At 45.5% G+C, this 17,005-nt stretch overlaps 1 protein-coding gene across 1 annotated transcript in view; it reads right to left on the bottom strand.

The window, feature by feature from the left end:
- Window positions 1-16,572, bottom strand: part of JAG1 (jagged canonical Notch ligand 1) — a 33,245-nt gene extending 16,673 nt beyond the window's left edge. Inside the window, exons 1-3 of the mRNA XM_058019390.1 lie at window positions 16,498-16,572; window positions 15,380-15,685; window positions 4,765-4,816 (exon numbers count right to left, since the gene is read on the bottom strand). Coding sequence (XP_057875373.1) covers window positions 4,765-4,816; window positions 15,380-15,685; window positions 16,498-16,572 — 433 coding nt within the window. The remainder of the gene's footprint in view (window positions 1-4,764; window positions 4,817-15,379; window positions 15,686-16,497) is intronic.
- Window positions 16,573-17,005: the final 433 nt, after the last annotated feature.

The following is a 17,005-nucleotide window of genomic DNA, read 5'->3' as shown; positions in this document are numbered from 1 at the left end:
ACTGCATATATGTGCTATGGATCCCCTTCCTCTCTACAGAGCATTTTACAGTTTAGATTTGCACTTGACATTTAGTTCTGGCAAAAGTCTTCTGGCTTTCAGAGCCATACAACTGTCTGAATTATGGCTTGAAATAACAATATTTCACATTTGCTTGGAACATTGTATGTATCTGTGGTATCTCACTTTGTAGTCCAGGTCTTGTGACTTAAATGATCTGACACTGCCTTGCGACCTGCTGCTATACCCAGCACTTGACTGCTGAGTGAAAGTTTATCGTACAACAGCCAAAATATCCTCACAGACTGAGCTCAAAACCAACAGTGAGTACATGGGAGCATAATCCAGCGACAGGAGAATTTGAGGTAGGAAGGCAGTTTGCCAGTGATGTGTTAGCAGCGTGTGAAGTACTGGCACCTCTGAGTGTTAAGAATTCAAATGTACTGATGTGCTGCTTGTTGTTCCAACAACTACAAAAGAACCTTCTGAGATTTTACATAAGGCAGAGCTGAAGACTAATGAAGTCTCTACTAAAGCCATAAGATGACACATGGGCAGTTTTTAATCTAAGATACTTTTAAATGTATTGCTAAGGACCTTTGATTTGCAGCTTTCAAAAAAAAAGAACTTCCTGACAGACTTCTCATGGATCCACCACTGGGTCCTGCCTGCTTGCCTGCAGTTTGGAATGAAGTCAAAGCTCTTGACAAAAGAGTGTCAAGACTCAGATGTTGTGAGCATCTGCCCAGTTTTGGGGGCATTTGTGACTTGAGACTACAGCATTCCTTAGGTGTTTACAGTGCGAAATTAAGGGCAACAACTTCTTGTTCATCTTCTGGTATTTCTGGTTCTATAATATTTTTCCATTTAAATCAGTTTTTATTATTCATTGGCACTAAGCCCCCAACTCCACAACTATGTGTCAGACTTTCAAATGCAGGCAGGCCTTTATTAATTTAAATCCCATTCACAGGTAACGTGGATGCCTGAGGACCTTTCCATACTGGTACATCCAGAGCAACATCACTGCTCTGTGCTGTGCAGGTGTAAGGCTCTTAGATCTCATCAGCAAGATTATTGACTAATTCTAAGAGGTACTTAAGCAGATGCATATCTGCTCATCTTGAATGGGGCTAGTCTGGCAATTACAGTTCCACTCATGCGTGCTGGAGATGGCTCTGCTGCACTTGCCAAGATTACACTCCATGCACAGCACAGCTGGAAAGCAAAGGCACTTCCCCAAACACCGAGTGTGCATAAAGACATCCTGCTCCTTGTGAGTAGAACAACTTTTTCCTCTCCTGTAAGTGGCAGAAGAAAAGGAGAACGACACTCAATTTAGTTTTGCAAACCAGCCCCTCCACCTCCACACTCATTCTTGCTTTTCCAGTCTTTTCCTGTTCCCCCTTGGGAACATACCACTGACAACTATTTCAGTCCTTGGCATCAGAAAGGGAGTTGCCTTGAAAAAGTGATCTTTCCTTCTGCCTCTGCTCTTCCATTCTTCTCCTATCTGCCAGCTCATCAGGAAGCCTGTCCTTGCTGTACATCTGTGACCTCTCACTCCAGCCATCAGCTCTTTAGAGACCTTAACCACAGCCTGAACTCAAATGGAAACACCCTTTTAAGCCCACTGGACTTTCTTTTTTTTTTTTTTTTTGCAGGTGCTTAGATGAAACCCAGCTGCAGGTTCCCTCTGGATCAGGGATAAAATGTCTCCCATTGGATACCCGTTTTAAAGCTACCCCCATCCAGCTGAATTCAAACACAGCCTCACGGGTTTAAGCTCCCTTCCATTAGCCAGCACCCACAGTTTTCACAATGAAGCGCTGGCATGTTCCTTCTTGCACTGGAGCTCCTCCACCCTTGCCTATTCCCACCTGTCAGAGTGCACTTACACAAGGGTGCTGACCCAGACTCCAGGGGAGGCATTGCAACAACCCTGCCATTCCTAGCCCGCACCAGCCACCCTTTCAGCTTTATAGGAAGCACTCCCAACACTGCAGAATGGTTAAGTAAATAAAAAACAGCAGTCAGCCAGGCTTGAGACAAAGGGATCTTCTGAACTCCACTGCCTTCATCTGACTCAGAACCCCATGCTTTGATAGAAAGGTTAGAGGAAGCATTAACCCATTAGAAATTGATGAAGTGGAAGAGAGAGGCTTTCTGTACATCTCGGGCTTCCGCTCCACACTCCACTGTCAGAGACTCTGTTGGGTTTATTCACTTCTTGTGGCTACACTTCAAAGCTATAAATCCCTCTTTTTATTCAGTGGGCAACTGTATCAAAGGTTTTAGACACAAGGAAATGAGCTATTTTGACTGCCCACCTTTGCCTTTCAGTGCTCCAATGTCTGGCAATTATAACTATGCAGCATCAGGAAGCAAAAACAACAACAGAAAGAGCCCAGACTTCTCTGAGCAGTTTGGGTGGCCAAGGACAGCACAGTTATTTTTGAAAGTCTTTGTTTCAGACAACTTCCAGCCACGGCTTGGTTTACATTGTGAAGTCTCTTATGCCCGCCTGGAATTCACATGCAACTGATACCAGTAATTTACAATAGCTCTTTGACATAGTTTGAGATGCAATGTCAGCCCATTAGCTTTATGTATGAAGCAACAGTAGCAAGATGGCAACCAGACAAGAACCAGAGTAAGAAAACCATTTGAGTTGAATCTTGGCTCCAACAAAGCATGATTCTCATCAACTTCAACAGGGCCAGAATTTAACTGCAAGCCACTCTTGGAAGTGAGACAAGAGAGAGTATGTGGTAAAGGAAAGGAACGTAGGAGGAGTGGAATGTAAGGGGGGAAGGAAGCATCCACTCGAGGATTTTCTAATAACTGCATTGATCAGAGGATGCTTTCAGAGCTATTGAAAAGTCACACAAGGCCTACTAAACCCACTTTTATTGTTGAGAGCTCTCATGGGGTCTTTACGATTCAGTGGCAATTAGGGCAAAAGAAAATCCTGGACATCAAAAAACCCCACTCTTCTCATCATATGATGACAATTGTTTTGTTGTAATCGTTTTCTTCACTGGTTCTACAAGCCTTACTCTGCAGCTCTGGGAAAGCTGACTAAGTCAAGCCGTGCAGCACAAAGGAGAAGTTTTGTGCAGTGCAGTGACTGGAGTGACCTACAGATGGGTAAGTGACAGCAAAGCTGGAGCAGGAATGCAGATCAGGAACATATGCAAGAGCATGTCTGCACTTGGTCTAATGCACTGCTGAGAAATGAGGCAATTTTGTCTGAAGACAATTGTACTTCCAGAACATGAAAGCAAAGAAAGGGTTCATTGTGTAGCTTTGGAAATGAAGTTGTTTCATGAAAAAAGATGAGCTCTAATAATAGTAAAAGTGGCAGAGACCCAGTCTGAAACAACTCCCAGATCCTAGTATAAACAAGACTTTCATTTTGAATTCAGGCATCTTCCATTTTTAATATTTCACTGCTGCTGCATCATCTACTTTCTTCTCCATATAACTCTATATCCAAGAAATCCCCCAGCCAGTGCTCCATGGCTGTGCTGGGGTAGAGTCTGAAATCACAGGTATGGCAGCAGTGCTGAATGGGGCTGGTTGTGGCTACCCCTGACAGGCCATGAGATTTGTCTCAAGCAACAACTGCTTTTCTGGAATGAAAAATTAACAGGACACCCCATGTACATCTAAAAAAATATAAGGAGCACAGAGTAGTTCCCAAGCTATGCTCCCCTCACCAATTAAAACATAAAAGCACACCACTGCGCACACTTGTCCAAGGCCTCCCTCTCACAAGGCATGAAGCCCATTTCATTCCTGCATGGCTGCCACCTTGGCACTCAAAGCAGACTGCAAGAAGCTCTGTAGGATTTCTGTAAGATGGAGCACAGTGCTGCTGGCCTGCTTGCTGAAGGAAAAGGCCTGTTGTGTCAACAAAAGCTTTATGAGTTGAGATTCACACTCTCTCCTGTGGCTTTTACCACACACACACTGTTAAAGCCCTAGGTTGAAATAGAGCTGATTTTGCCCACCTCCTTGAGTAACAGCAGGCAAAAAGCAGAACAGCTCATGTACCAAGAGACCCTGTGCAGCTTCCTCTAGCCACGGGAAAAGCTGAGCAGAACGGTTCTGAAACCAACCAGAGACATTCCAGGGGAAAGATCCCCACCCTTGATTTTCAGCCAGCCCTACCAGGTGGTGTCTGGTAAATATTTTTTCAGCCCCTGCATACAAACCCCCAAACATCCAACTCCCAAGGAAGAGCTTGTAGTAACTCCTCTTTCTCATCTAGTCATTAGATGGATGTGGATATCAAATCTTACACAGATTTTAAGTTGTTTTCTTTTTTTAAAGCAGTACATTCAGTTTTGAGACATGCTTATAGAGTTTATAGAGAGGTCTCAGGCGAACAAGACTTAGGCTTCTGAATATTGGTCCTAATTAAAAAGAACAAAACAAGACCAAAGAAACCAAACAAAGAAACCTGAAGAAATCCTTTGGCTTTTACTCTCGCAGAGGAGAAAGAAAGAATTAACAGCATCTATTTTTAGGCATCACCCTGTTGGTGCCCAGGTGAGCAAGCTACTCACCCTCTGCAGGCAGTGTGAGTGAGACAGGCTGCTGCAGAGCCTGGAGGAAGTGCTCCAAGCTCTTTGGGGGAGAGCTTTTCCCTCTCCTTGTGCTCTAGCTCACAGCAGCCTGGGGAGGCTCCCAGAGGCCTTCCAGTGCCCGGGACACACAGGTGTCAGAACTAAATAAGCCAGAGGAAGGAATACTTACTTGTGGAGTTATCATTGTAATCCCACGCCTCGACAAGCAGTGTGTAGGATCTCTGCAAAAGAGAAATAAGAGTTAGTTTCAAAGCCACACATGACTAAGGGAAAGAAAAAAACCTGTCAACAATTTTAATTAAAAAGAAAAATTCAGGTCTCTACCCCAAAGCAGATCCTTGAACACAGAAATAGGTAAAAGATTATGCTTGAGACAAACATGATCTTCTTGAAACCCAGTAAGCTACCTTATCCAGTCTGACTTAGACGACCTTTCACCTTGGATAGCTCATCTTTGTCACCATTAAAGCATCTTATGTACTTAACCAGGAAGTGCAGCCTTTGACACTGCACTGCAGCCGAAATACAGCATGTGGGACAACTGCACATGGAGGACAGGAAGCACCAGGATAGCACAGCAGCATCAAAAACCCAGACCAAACCCCCACTCTCCAAAACTGCTTCAAAAGAATTCTAGTTACAGAAAAATAGTCTGGATGTCCCTTCCCCCAGCCCTCCTGAAAGCAAGGAGTGTTGCTGAGATTACTGTGCCCTGCCTTGACAGCGCAATCTCCAGGGACTTTGCTTTTCAGCACCCCCTTTGAAAGCTTTGTCTGCACGAGGGCCATCGCAGCTCCCACAAGTATCAGGTAACGAGGGAAGCACTGATGGATATGGAAGGGGGTGGGGTGAGAGAGAAGCACTGTAAAACAAAGGCTGAGAAAGCCTCCTCGGAGGAGCCGGGAAAGGGAAGCCCGCTCTCCATCCGTGTCCCTTCTACAGATGCTCCAAGAGGCCAATGAGCTCTGGAGCACTCCAGCAATAATAATCATAAGCACAAACTGACTGAAGTGACTCCATGGGCTGGAAAGATGCCAGCTATTACATCTAAGCCACCTTTATCTTCAATCCTAACTTGAGAACAAGACCCATTAAAACATCTCCTCCTCCAGCTCTACCCCGAGATATTATTATCCAGGCTGTATCTTTCAAAGTTGCCATTGAGCCAGCCAAACTTACACAATGATTAAAAACCAAAACAAAACACCTCCTCTCCAGAAGGAACGAGGGGGGGCGAGAGAGCTGAGGAAAAATAAGCAAAATATATTACTTGAAAAGTAAAAAAAAAAAACCTACAGATAAGGCAATAAATGTAACATCTTTCTGGAGAGCAGAACAATAACACTACAAATAAAAATTCTGTGAAGAGTTCTGATGCTTTGCCATAGAAACTGTGCATTGCAAGGCTTATTTCTCCTTAACTGTGTGCATGTTCAGTCATAGGCTGGTCATCTGTGGTCTGCAGTGCCTCTCTGTAACAGAGACCAAAATACAATTCCCAGAGTGAGCTGCTACAAGGTGCACGGGGGTAAGGTAGAACTCAGACTTCTGAAGAGGAGGGGAAACAAGAAAGGAGGGAAAAAAAAGAAAAAAAGAGAACAAGAGTTGGAGCAGACTGCTTTCTCACGACTGGACACAGCATGAGGCTCTGAATGAAAACCCAGTTTGTGATGGACACCGGCTCGCTGTATAGCCTAAATATGTTTCATATTCAAACCAGGATTCCATTCCGTTCCTGATAACTGTGGGAAAATGCTTCCAAAAGTAAGCAAAGCTGGGCAAGCCAAGACATGCACCCAAACTTCTACACAGAGGCTCCACTGGCCTGAACCATTTTTGGTTAATATTTCATGAAAAGTTATATGTTACTTGTTTCTATTCTAGACCAAGTCTGACAACCTGAAAGAAACTCTGAAAATCAAATAAACCAAAATGAAATGCAACTCGATCATCTAACACCACTTAAAACAGATTTAAGAAGTCCTTGCACAAGTCAGTGGTGAAAAAAAAAAGAAAGAACCAAAACAAACAAACAAAACCAGAATAGAACTCCCCAGCCATATTACAGATGCAGATTGCACTATCTTGGGTGCTTCTTCAGTGGTTTAATTACCAACATTAAGCAGCACAAGCTCAACATGTTACTGCAAGCTTGACAAAAAATGTTATGATATAGAGAATGAATTATGACAACTAGCACTACTTCCAATAAAGTTAAGGATGTTTTCCTTTCAGCCTTGCATAATTGTTTTGGAAGATATTTTGTCTAAACTCATAGCAACAGTTCCCTGCTGGTTCTCAGGACTGTTTACCAACACACCTAGCCCTTAAGGAAAGGAAAGGCTGAATCCTAGCTGTGAGTGCTACTGTTGCTAGATACTTGTGTGACCACTTTCCACTACCACACAGGAGTTTGGTTAAAACAGAGGAGATGCTTCAGCTGACCTGGATGGAAACAGACCTACCCTGGCAATTCCCTTGTTTTTAACTGCCCCCTCTCATTTTGTCTGAATGTATTAAATGAAGAGCGCCTGTCCTGAAAAGGGGTGATACAAAGAATGGCATTTGATCCTTGGCTCTGTCCCTCTCAGCATGGGGAAAAGACCAAAAAAACCCCAAGACTTTGTGTTCAGAATGGGACACTTTTAAACAAAAGCCACACTAACACCCAGAGCCTCACAGCAGTAGCAAACCCCCTTCAACGATCCAACTATCACATACCTCTAGCTAATTCCCTCAGCCCTCCCAGAAAAGCAGCTCTGTGCAAAGCTGCGCTGTTGAGATTTTTTAGAAGTGCATATCATCCCCACTCTATAGATCAAGGATTCAGATATCTCAGGAATGACTGCTTACAGTGTGGAGGTTTAACTTTTCCCATGCCCATAGATGACCTCCGCCCATCTTTGAATAAATATATATATCCAGACACAAGAACTCCACATCATGCACCTTATTCCATCAAAGCCATGTCTAGGCAACAAGGCAGCAGTGAACTCTCCAGAGTCACACCCAATTAGCCACTGTAAACCTGAGCTTGACCAGAAGGCAGAGATTCTGGCTTGAGAGGAAAGGTAGCTTGAAAGGAACAGCAAATCCTTAAACTTTGCAGATAGTCATGAGGGCTTTGAAAGGCAGCATGGCCAAATTTAAGCAGAATTTCTGTGAGTGGAGCTAGGAGAGGATGGAAATGGTCAAGTTCTCCAAGAAACAAAGCAAGCATCAGTGTGCAAGAGCTGTTTTCCTCAATGACAAGACACTGACACTGTGTCTTGATCCCCTGATAATACAGCTCAAGAGACTGTGCAGACCTGAAATCCATCAGAAATTGTCCCTTTTAAGGATCTCAAAGAGCAGTGCAATCTCCTTTCTGGTTATTTAAATGAATCCTGGCAGCTGCAAGTAAACAGGTGTTTAAAGCTCTCTGCTTGATTGCCCTCTTCCCTGCCTTCACCCAGACATCCACCCAAAGGAGGTGCCTTTGCGCTCTGCCTTCTGAAGGCACTCTGCAAGTCAGTGGGCCAGAGCAAGATTAAAACACCTGGCTCCTCGCTGCAGCGCTGCTCCATTTTCAAAGGGCTCACAACTCGTCCAACTCCTTTCCCTCCTAGCCCTGTGGTTAGAGCGTGCAAGAGCTTTGCTGAGCATGTGAAACCATGACTAGACAAATGCAGTGGGAAGTTTTGCATTCAGAGCGCTACTCCTCCTCTGCCAAACAAGGAGAGCAGGTTAAGCCCAGCCGCCCTCTCCTGACGCCCTGCACAGCTGTGAGCAGCAGCCTGAGAACGGCGCTCACACACACCCTGTCTGCACCCAGGGCGCACGCCGGGGACACCGGCACAGCAGCCAGAGGTGTCCAGCTGTGACACCTGCACGAGGGAAACTGAGGCACCTTTCAGCGTGCCCAGGGGCCAGGGAGGAGGGCGTCTGAGCAGGGTTAAAGCTAGCCACAAACCCGCTTCCTCTGACCAGCACCAGCACTGTCACTCCACAATGACGCTGCGCAGACACATCACCACACTGTGCCACAGACGGTCCACTTGGACAACTGAACATCCTTCAAAGGAGTTAAAGGCAACTGGCTCCTCACCCAGAGGATATGCAAGTGTACTCCAGAAAAGGAGCAAAGCCACCTAACCCTCTTAACCTTTTGTGAAATGGAACATCATCAGGAAGCTCCTCTTTGGGACAGCCTACGTAAGGAAAAGGCAACACCCTATAGAGCTAGTGAATACAAACACAGCCCAAGCCATGGCAATCTCTCTCATGCCTCAATGCCTATGGCCAAGAGCTCAGCTGAACCCCAGCAAGCAGCCCAGCCAAGAGCTCAGAATATGCCCAAACCAAAACATAGCACGCTGCTCCTTTAGGCTTCATCCTGAGCAGCTCCTTTGCTGCTCTAAGTGCCAGTAAACCCTGCAGTGCCACAGAAAGGAGACATGGAAACCAACCGAACCATGTCAGCAGCCCCAGGAGAGACCTGCCCCCCGTCCTGCCTTGGCAAGGGAAGGCAGCAGTCCAAGTCAAGACCTTGGTGCATGGCCACCCTCCTGCCAAAGGATGGAGGACACAAAAGTGCCGCTATCCAAACTATGCATACGCTTAAGCATCCAGTAAACCAGGCTGATCTCTGATCTGGCAAGCCTGCTGGAATAATGAGTATCCTGTGAATACATAATGTGCTGAAGTTGTCATTGTGTGAAGTAAGTCCATGGTTTGTCTGGGAGCCGAGCAATGCTGAGTCTACTGCTGCTTCCTGTTGCTTGTCCTGTATTAGCATTATTTTTGGATAGGCCCCATTATGTTCTGTAATCCTCACTGCAGTCAGTATGGCCACACTATTGTTCTTGGTTAATATTAGCAGTCAATGCCTCTGTCTGGGTGGCCGGACTACAATGTATTTCAATCATAAAACTAGCATGCATTAACAGGACAATGTACTGGGCTCAGGGGGGAGACCTGGGGTCTTCCCTCCACCCCTTCTTTAAAAAAAAGAAAAAAAAAAGGTACAAAAAAGTATAGTAGCTTCTTTTCTCCCCCTTCCCCCTCCCTCTTTTTTAGCTAATGATTTCAAGTGATCTCAGCCAGCAGGGTGCTTCATACAACAGCAGCATTTTAATCAGCACCTTATCTAGTTACGGAGTTATTTTCTCACGGAGCCCCACTTGTCAAAGAGCAGCAGATAGGCCAAAATGTCAATGGTTGCTTTCAACCTTCCCCAACAAGCAGATTACCTGCCCTTATCAGTCCCCCTACCTGTTTAAAGCATCCCACTGATAATTAAATGCACCAGTTACAAAAGGGTGGCAAGGTTAATAGACAGAATACCTAGTAGCCAGCCAAGCAAAACAGTCAGGTTCACATAGAGCAAGCCTGAACAAGAAGCCTTTCTACTTATTTACCTAAGTGCCTAAGAACTGGGTTGAGCTGGTAAAGGACTCTGGATGTTTGACTATTTACAAACCACTTTAACCACTTCTATCCACTTTTTGCAGTTTCTTCTGAACACTACAAGAATAATGAGTGTAATTTATGCTGCAGAATAGTGACCACAGAACCATGAGCTCCACAGACTAACAAGAAACAAATGCAACAGCTTCTAGTTTTGACATCTTTCCTCGTGTTAAGACACAGGGGTTATGAGTTAAATTATTAGAACTGAGTCAATTAACATATTAAACTTCTGTCCATCTAGAGAAATTCAAAGGCAAGCTTAGTTTCAGTTTTCAAAACCAATCCTGTCATTTGTGTTATCTACAGAGATCCTCTCCTTATCTACAGAGAAGTACTTTTAAGAACTGTAGCTTAAGGCTTTTGCTTTGCAGGGCATCCCAACTGCATTAGGAGTGAAGCTGGAACAAACAGCTCAGAGCCAACTCCCCTATTTTCTCTAGAGCCAGCTGACTCCTACTCCAGCCTCCAGCCCATTGGGAAGCAGTGTTTCCTTGAGGGAACTGCAACTTTCAGTATAAAGCATCGATTTTATGCAATTCCTTTTCAGCCATGCTGACTTCCAGCTGCATAAACAAGCTGACAGCGCTGGATGTGTGTAGCCTGAGAAAGTTTAGGAATAAGCTTCAGTGTCAAGCCCAATCCAGCTGCCACTGAAGTTAAACTGGAGCAGGCCTTTATTATAACAAGAACAAAAATTCTAGGAGCAGGCAAGATGAGGATTTATTTTTAGACATATTATGTTAATACAGTCAAATGGTTTTACCATGAAGGTGAAGCTCTGAACTGGCTGGAACATTAAAAAACTCTTTAAACATGTAAGAAGTCCAAAACCTCTGAATGGCTGCATCACTTCTCTCTAGTCCTGGGAAAAAAACAGCCCTGTGATGCTAATTATGCTTCAGATGTCACTTAATACTCCCAGCTCTGTTTTGAATAGTAATCCTAAGCAAAACATTACACTTTGAGTGCTAAGATTTATTCTTATATTATTAATCAACAATAAATGACAGAGTATGGATTTAATTAATATGCATCTTGCTATTATAAAAATTTCTTCTGATCTGCACATGCTCCAAGATGACTTTTTGTTCAAGAAAAGCTTCAACTATAATCTAGCATTTGCTTCTATAAGTTTTCAAGAAGTTAACTGGAAGGAGAGAAGAAACAAAATCAAAAGCCAAATTTTCGTCTTATGACTGTGACATGCAGGGCTTAAAAGAAAAAAAAGCAGATGAGCGTACTGATATTTTTTCTCAGATTCAAAAGGCTGTTATTTTAAATATCAGCTGCAGATTAGTATTTTGGACACCTTGTATCAAGAGAGGGAATAAGTTCACAAAGCTTAAAAAACACTAAAGCTCTTTTACTATGTCTCTGTAGCCACAGAAAGCAATGCCTACCCAGAAAACGTATTTTACATTTTCAGGAATCGGGACCACTAAGATTTTACATTAAAAAGGGGCTATTTTATTTTTTAAGGTTGACTATTTTTATCTTGAAGTTGAAATAAGATGTTCAAAACTCTTTTAAATTGTATTTTATGCTAAACTCACTGCGATGCTGGAAGGTTTTTTTCCACCTCAGTAGTTTCCTGGTGTGTTGGTGCAATTGGCCCCAATATTAAATAATTACAAGGAGCATAATTTTGGGATAAACAAGCTGTTTGAAATTGGAGCTATGTATACCAAAGGAATTGCCAAGTTTGACCTTCTTACTCAGTCTCACCAAACCCCCAAAAGATCTTTCTTTACATAAAAGCAAAGTGTAGTGTTAAGTTTTGCTTGGTTAATTGATGCTCAGCTCCCATCACACTTGGGCTTCTTTAAGCAAGGCCAGAGGTTTGATTCATGTGAGAGAAGAGCATGTGTGTGCCTCGGAACCAGACTTGTTCAGACAGAGCACTTGGACAAGTGGAACATGGAAACACTTTTGTTCCGGACCTTTTTATACGGCTTCATAAAGCCAAGCTTGCCTGTCAAGAAAGTCAGTGAAGTCTCAAAATGAATGTAAGAAGCAAGCCCTGGTGCATTTTAGTTTTTTTAATCATCATCACTATTGTTTCAATGCACTGAAGAATTACCAGCTACTGCAGGGGCAGCTTTCTGATCCACTCCAGTTCCTTTATGCTGGGCTGCTGCCCTGTTTCCTAGCAACTTACTCAAACCTCCCATCACTTAAATTAATTTATGGCCCACCGTCTCCACACCCATTACTCACAGGGGAACGTATCAAAACTGACAAGAGCAAACCCCATAAGTTATTAATAAGACTCTGACACTTCGAATCTACATTACAACTGCAAGCTCCCTCTAACAATACTTTTAAAGCACCCCATTCTCTGCCCTTCCTCTCCTGCATGATGAATAAAGGCCTCTAATGCAATGCAACTATTTTTCACAAATGGCATAAGGGGGCAGCTTGACATGGGAAGAGGCTTTTTCTTTTTAATTTTTTTTAAGTAGTCAAGGCAACAAGACTTCTGAATGTTACTACTGACTCAAGCTGGAACATCCAAGAAAAGGCTCCCTCAGAGTAGAACACAATCCAGAGAAGGGCACGAATTTTCAAGTGCAGTATGATTAACATTTTGGTGGGGCTCTTATTACCTCTACTATAATTTTCAGCTGAATGTATTCAAAGATACCCTCTCGTGATCAGCCACATGAGTAAATGCAATGCTAATCTCAAGCTCTTACTGAAGTCAACAGTATTCAGCCACCTAAAGAGTTTTTTAAGTTCTGAAATTTCAGCGTTAGATTAGAGCTGACTAAATTAAGTTTACTGCTTTATCCGTAGAGCTTTGAAAATGCCTGAAATGATTTGTGTACACAATTTTAGTACAAATAAGAGCTTTGCCACATTAGATATTCTTTTGTTCAAATGCCATTTGGAAGTCACAATGGCTAGCATAAAAGCTGTGTCCTGTGGACGCTAAAGCTGGGAAGCAGGCTTGATAATTGCACAGGGACTATCATCAGCATCTCAAAAAGTGCATTTCTGCCTGGGAAAATGCAAGAGCTTATTCCAAAATTCCAGGCTTATGAACCAAGCGTCTCAAGTTGTTGAGTTTTACCCATTTCAAAGGTTGCACTGGAGTTTTGCTGCTGCTGCTCCAGGATTCCAGTGCTGAATGAGATTCAGCAGGACAATAGAAGCATTTCTTTTACTAAGATGCAGGCAAGCTTAAGAGACTTCTCCCAGGGTCCCCACCCCCCAAACCCACCCTCTACACAGATTTCCCTTCCCAACCCTATGAAGAGAGTGGCTGCTAGAAGGAACATGTTTAGTTTTCACACCATTTTTATATGCATACCTATAGATTCAAGACAGTCAGATTACTGGGAGCTAGATTAAAAAAATCCTCGATGTACCTGACTTCTCTGACAAAAGTCAAAATCTGCAACACAAGCACTGCAGCCATTGGCAGAGCTTCAAATACCTCAGATTTTTACAAAGCCCTTTATCCCTTTGATGGCATATTTGATAACAGTTTTATCTCATTTCATGTTAGGGGGGAAAAAAAAGAAGAGAAAGAAAAGGGAAAGAAATAAAGGACAGACTTGTACTTCCAACAGAGAATACTTTTGTTAACTCTGCTATTGTACTCTGTAATACTATCTCCTTAAAAAGGGAGAGTTAATTTGTGCCCTGTGCCTCTGAGCCCTCGCTGTTCCCCAGTCCCGGCTGAGAGCAGAGGCAGGTAGGAGGCAGCACAGGACGCCTCAAGAGCGCACGGCTGCCTGCAGCCCTTGGCGGCAGGACCACAAAGCGGGTGTCTGCACAAGGAATGCTTTGGGGCGGGCTGGCCTCCCCCCAGAAAAAGCCCAGGCCCTCCCAGCAACCAGTCCTTATCCGACCACGGAGGGGCAAGCTTCGGAGGGTCCAGGCACGCTTCCACCTCGCCAGCAGCGATAGTGGCAGAGGATAGGAAATGAGATTCACCCCTCCCCTGCATGCACATTCAGCGCCCTCCTCCCCTCCCAAAAATGAACTTAGGCATCTAGGTTAGGATGACTGGATTTACAAAACTGCTGAGCATCAACATACCCCAAGGCAGTTGGTAGGAAATTGTCTGCTCAGCGCCTTTGGAGAAGGGGTGTGTGTGGCAGGGGGAAACAGTTTTGTTTCCTAGGTGATCTCAAAACACAAGTTTTAGGAGCAGAAATTTGGGAGCGCTCGAGAGCCAGACAGGAGCCCCCCAGTGCACACAGCGCTGCCAGGCACAAAAGCCACACACCTCCTGCCACCCGAGGCCAGGCACTGTCCATGTCACACATCCCGGGCCCTGAGCCGGCCTCTCTGGGGCTGGCCTGCACGATGGGCCTTTGGGAAAGATGCTCCTCGCTTTCTCTGCCGGGAGCTGAGGGCTCCTCTGCACAGCTGGCCATCAAAGCCTCAACCCTCCTGAGCACCCCACAAGAAACAAGCAGCAGCGATGTCTCAGTGCTTTTTACAGCCAACAACAAAGCAGGATCACCGACGAAGGAAGGGGTCCCCCATCCTCCATCTCTCTGTTCTGAGGGGCTGACCAGTATTTACTAGAGTGGACAAGGTGGAAAAGTGCCTGGCAAAAAGCTCCACCTCCTTGAGCCACCGAGTTTTGCACACACCTAGAGAGAAGCTAGAATCTCTGGACCACAAGGGGCAGGTAGGCAGGAAAAGGTGTGCTGTGGGGAGGAGTAGGTGAAGTGCACCAAAAGCTAAAGCTTTTCTCAGTCTTCAGCCTCTGGAGTCCGCGAGCACCTCCAAACACAGCCAGCTTCCCAGGGAAGCTGGCAACTACTGCACCCAGAGCAGCAACAGCAGCTCCCATCCACAGCGAGCAGTGCAGTGAGACTTCCCCCTGGGAGAAGCAGGAAGCCTTCCCAAACACGCTCCGGGGAAGGAGGCCAGCTATGACACATACTTTTCACACGGGATCCCTCTACAGCCCCTAACCCACTGCTCTTCTGGCTTAAGCCCAAGACTTCACTGGTTAAGAGGAAAAAAAAGAAAAAAAATGAACTTCTGACCTTCTAAGTCTCAAGAGACTTATTCATGCTGTAAAGTGCAGAGATACTGGGTTTGCTTCCCTGACCCACTTAGATCCCCCTCACTGCATATCTGACTTTCAAATTTAACAGGCTGTGCATTGTGAGCCCCAGGGAACAAAAACAAAAACACCACTACATTTTACTCATTTCTGTGCTGCGGATTCCCGACGCTCTTGCCAAGATGCCTGCTCCCTCCCAAATCCTGCTCCCTCTTCCCCTGGCACAAGAAGTTAGAGCTCAGCTCACTAAGGACCATCTCAAGCATCATCCAACAGAGCCAGAGCGGCTCAAGCAACTCACCGGCCAGGCGAAGCTGAAGGGGATAACGATCCGGTTCTTTTCATTATTCCGGTTGTACTTTAAATTGAAGGTATTTCCTCCGATGACAGGAGTGGATTTGGATCCGAAGCTGCAAGGACCGCCAGCAGTGACCCGCGATTGATACTCCTTCAGACAAACTTTAAAATAGGTGTCACACTCGTCTCTGGTGCATTTTTTATCTCCTGGGTTTCGGGTGCCATCGCAGCAATTTCCATTTTGCAGTTCACCATTCACATTTTGCATGGATAAGATCTCCAACTCGAACTGTCCCGACGCTAAAGTCACCTGTTAATCCCAAGAAAGAACCGAAGGAAAAAAAAAACAAACGAAAAAAAAAAAAAAAAAAAAAAAAAAAAAGAAACAAGAGAAGGACAGTTACCTAACTTTTTTTTTCCCCAAACACAAGGCACAACAACTCTGAAGACAGGAAAAAGTAATTTTAAGTGTGCTTTCAAGAAGCACATGCATAATGTTAAAAATAAAGCTAACCACTCCAAGCTTTCCCGTATCAGACATCCATGAGAAGGGCTCATAAATCAGCCCAACTAAATAACGCCATTAATGCCAAAAAACAACCTTAAGTGCCAGCTCCGAAAAAACAGCGCGAGGAAGGCTTCCAAGCGGTGAGGAAATAAAACTAAACTAAACCAAGAGTGCAATACGCGAGGAGCAAACCCAGCAAAACGATGTAGCTCATACTGCAGTGCCTGGAAAGGCACCCAGCCACCCCTATGCCTCCTCCGGGGTGCAGCTGAGCCGGGCACGGCCGGAGCTGCCCAGCTGACACTCAGACCCCGCTCATTAATCACCCCAGCAGCGCTGCTAATAAGTTGATTAAAAAAAAATAGGTATTTAAAAAAAGAAAAATAAAAGGGGAAAAAAGTGATTTTGGGGGGAAAATTAAAGCGGTGTGCAGTAATCGCGTTTCTCGTTCCCAGGAATTAAGCCTCGCTGCAAGGCGCACTCCCGCGTTTGCCACCTCCAGAGAGAAGCGAGGGCAGCAGCTCCGCTCCGGCCGGAGGAGCCGTGCAGAGGCGCCCTGCGGGATCTCCCAGAGCCCTGTCCCCAGCCCCGCGGAGGCCGTGCCCGGTACGTACCTGGGCCCGCAGCGCCAGGAGCAGGGTGAGGAGGATGGAGCACGCCGCCGCGGCTGCCCGCCGGGGCGCACGCATGCCGCCGCCGCCGCGCTGCCCGCCCGCCCGCCTGCAGCGCCGCCGCCGCCGCTCGCTCCGGGTCGGGACGGGACGGGGAGGGCCAGGAGGGAGGAGGAGGAGAAGAAGGAGGCGGAGGAGCTGGTGGAGGAGGAGGAGGAGGCGCCGCTGCTGCTGCCGCCGCCGCTGCCGCCGCCCCGCTCTAATATACCGCGGCGCACCCGCGCCGGACAACGCCGCTTTTCAAGCGCTTTCAATAGCGCCCCGCTCTTCAATGCAAAGCAGCCCAGCCTCCTTTTATCCGCCTTATTCTCTCGCCTCCCCTCTTTTCTTTCCCTTTTCTTTTCTCTCTCTCTCCTTTTTTTTTTTTCTTTTTGTTTTATTATGGCGATTATTATCCCAGTCCTTTTATTTCTTGCGGCGGAGCCCCTGGCCCCCCCCCCGAGACACACGC

This window comes from Melospiza georgiana, chromosome 3 (genome assembly GCF_028018845.1).
Source record: "Melospiza georgiana isolate bMelGeo1 chromosome 3, bMelGeo1.pri, whole genome shotgun sequence".
Lineage (NCBI taxonomy): Eukaryota > Metazoa > Chordata > Aves > Passeriformes > Passerellidae > Melospiza > Melospiza georgiana.
This window is presented reverse-complemented; position numbering and strand designations above follow the sequence as displayed.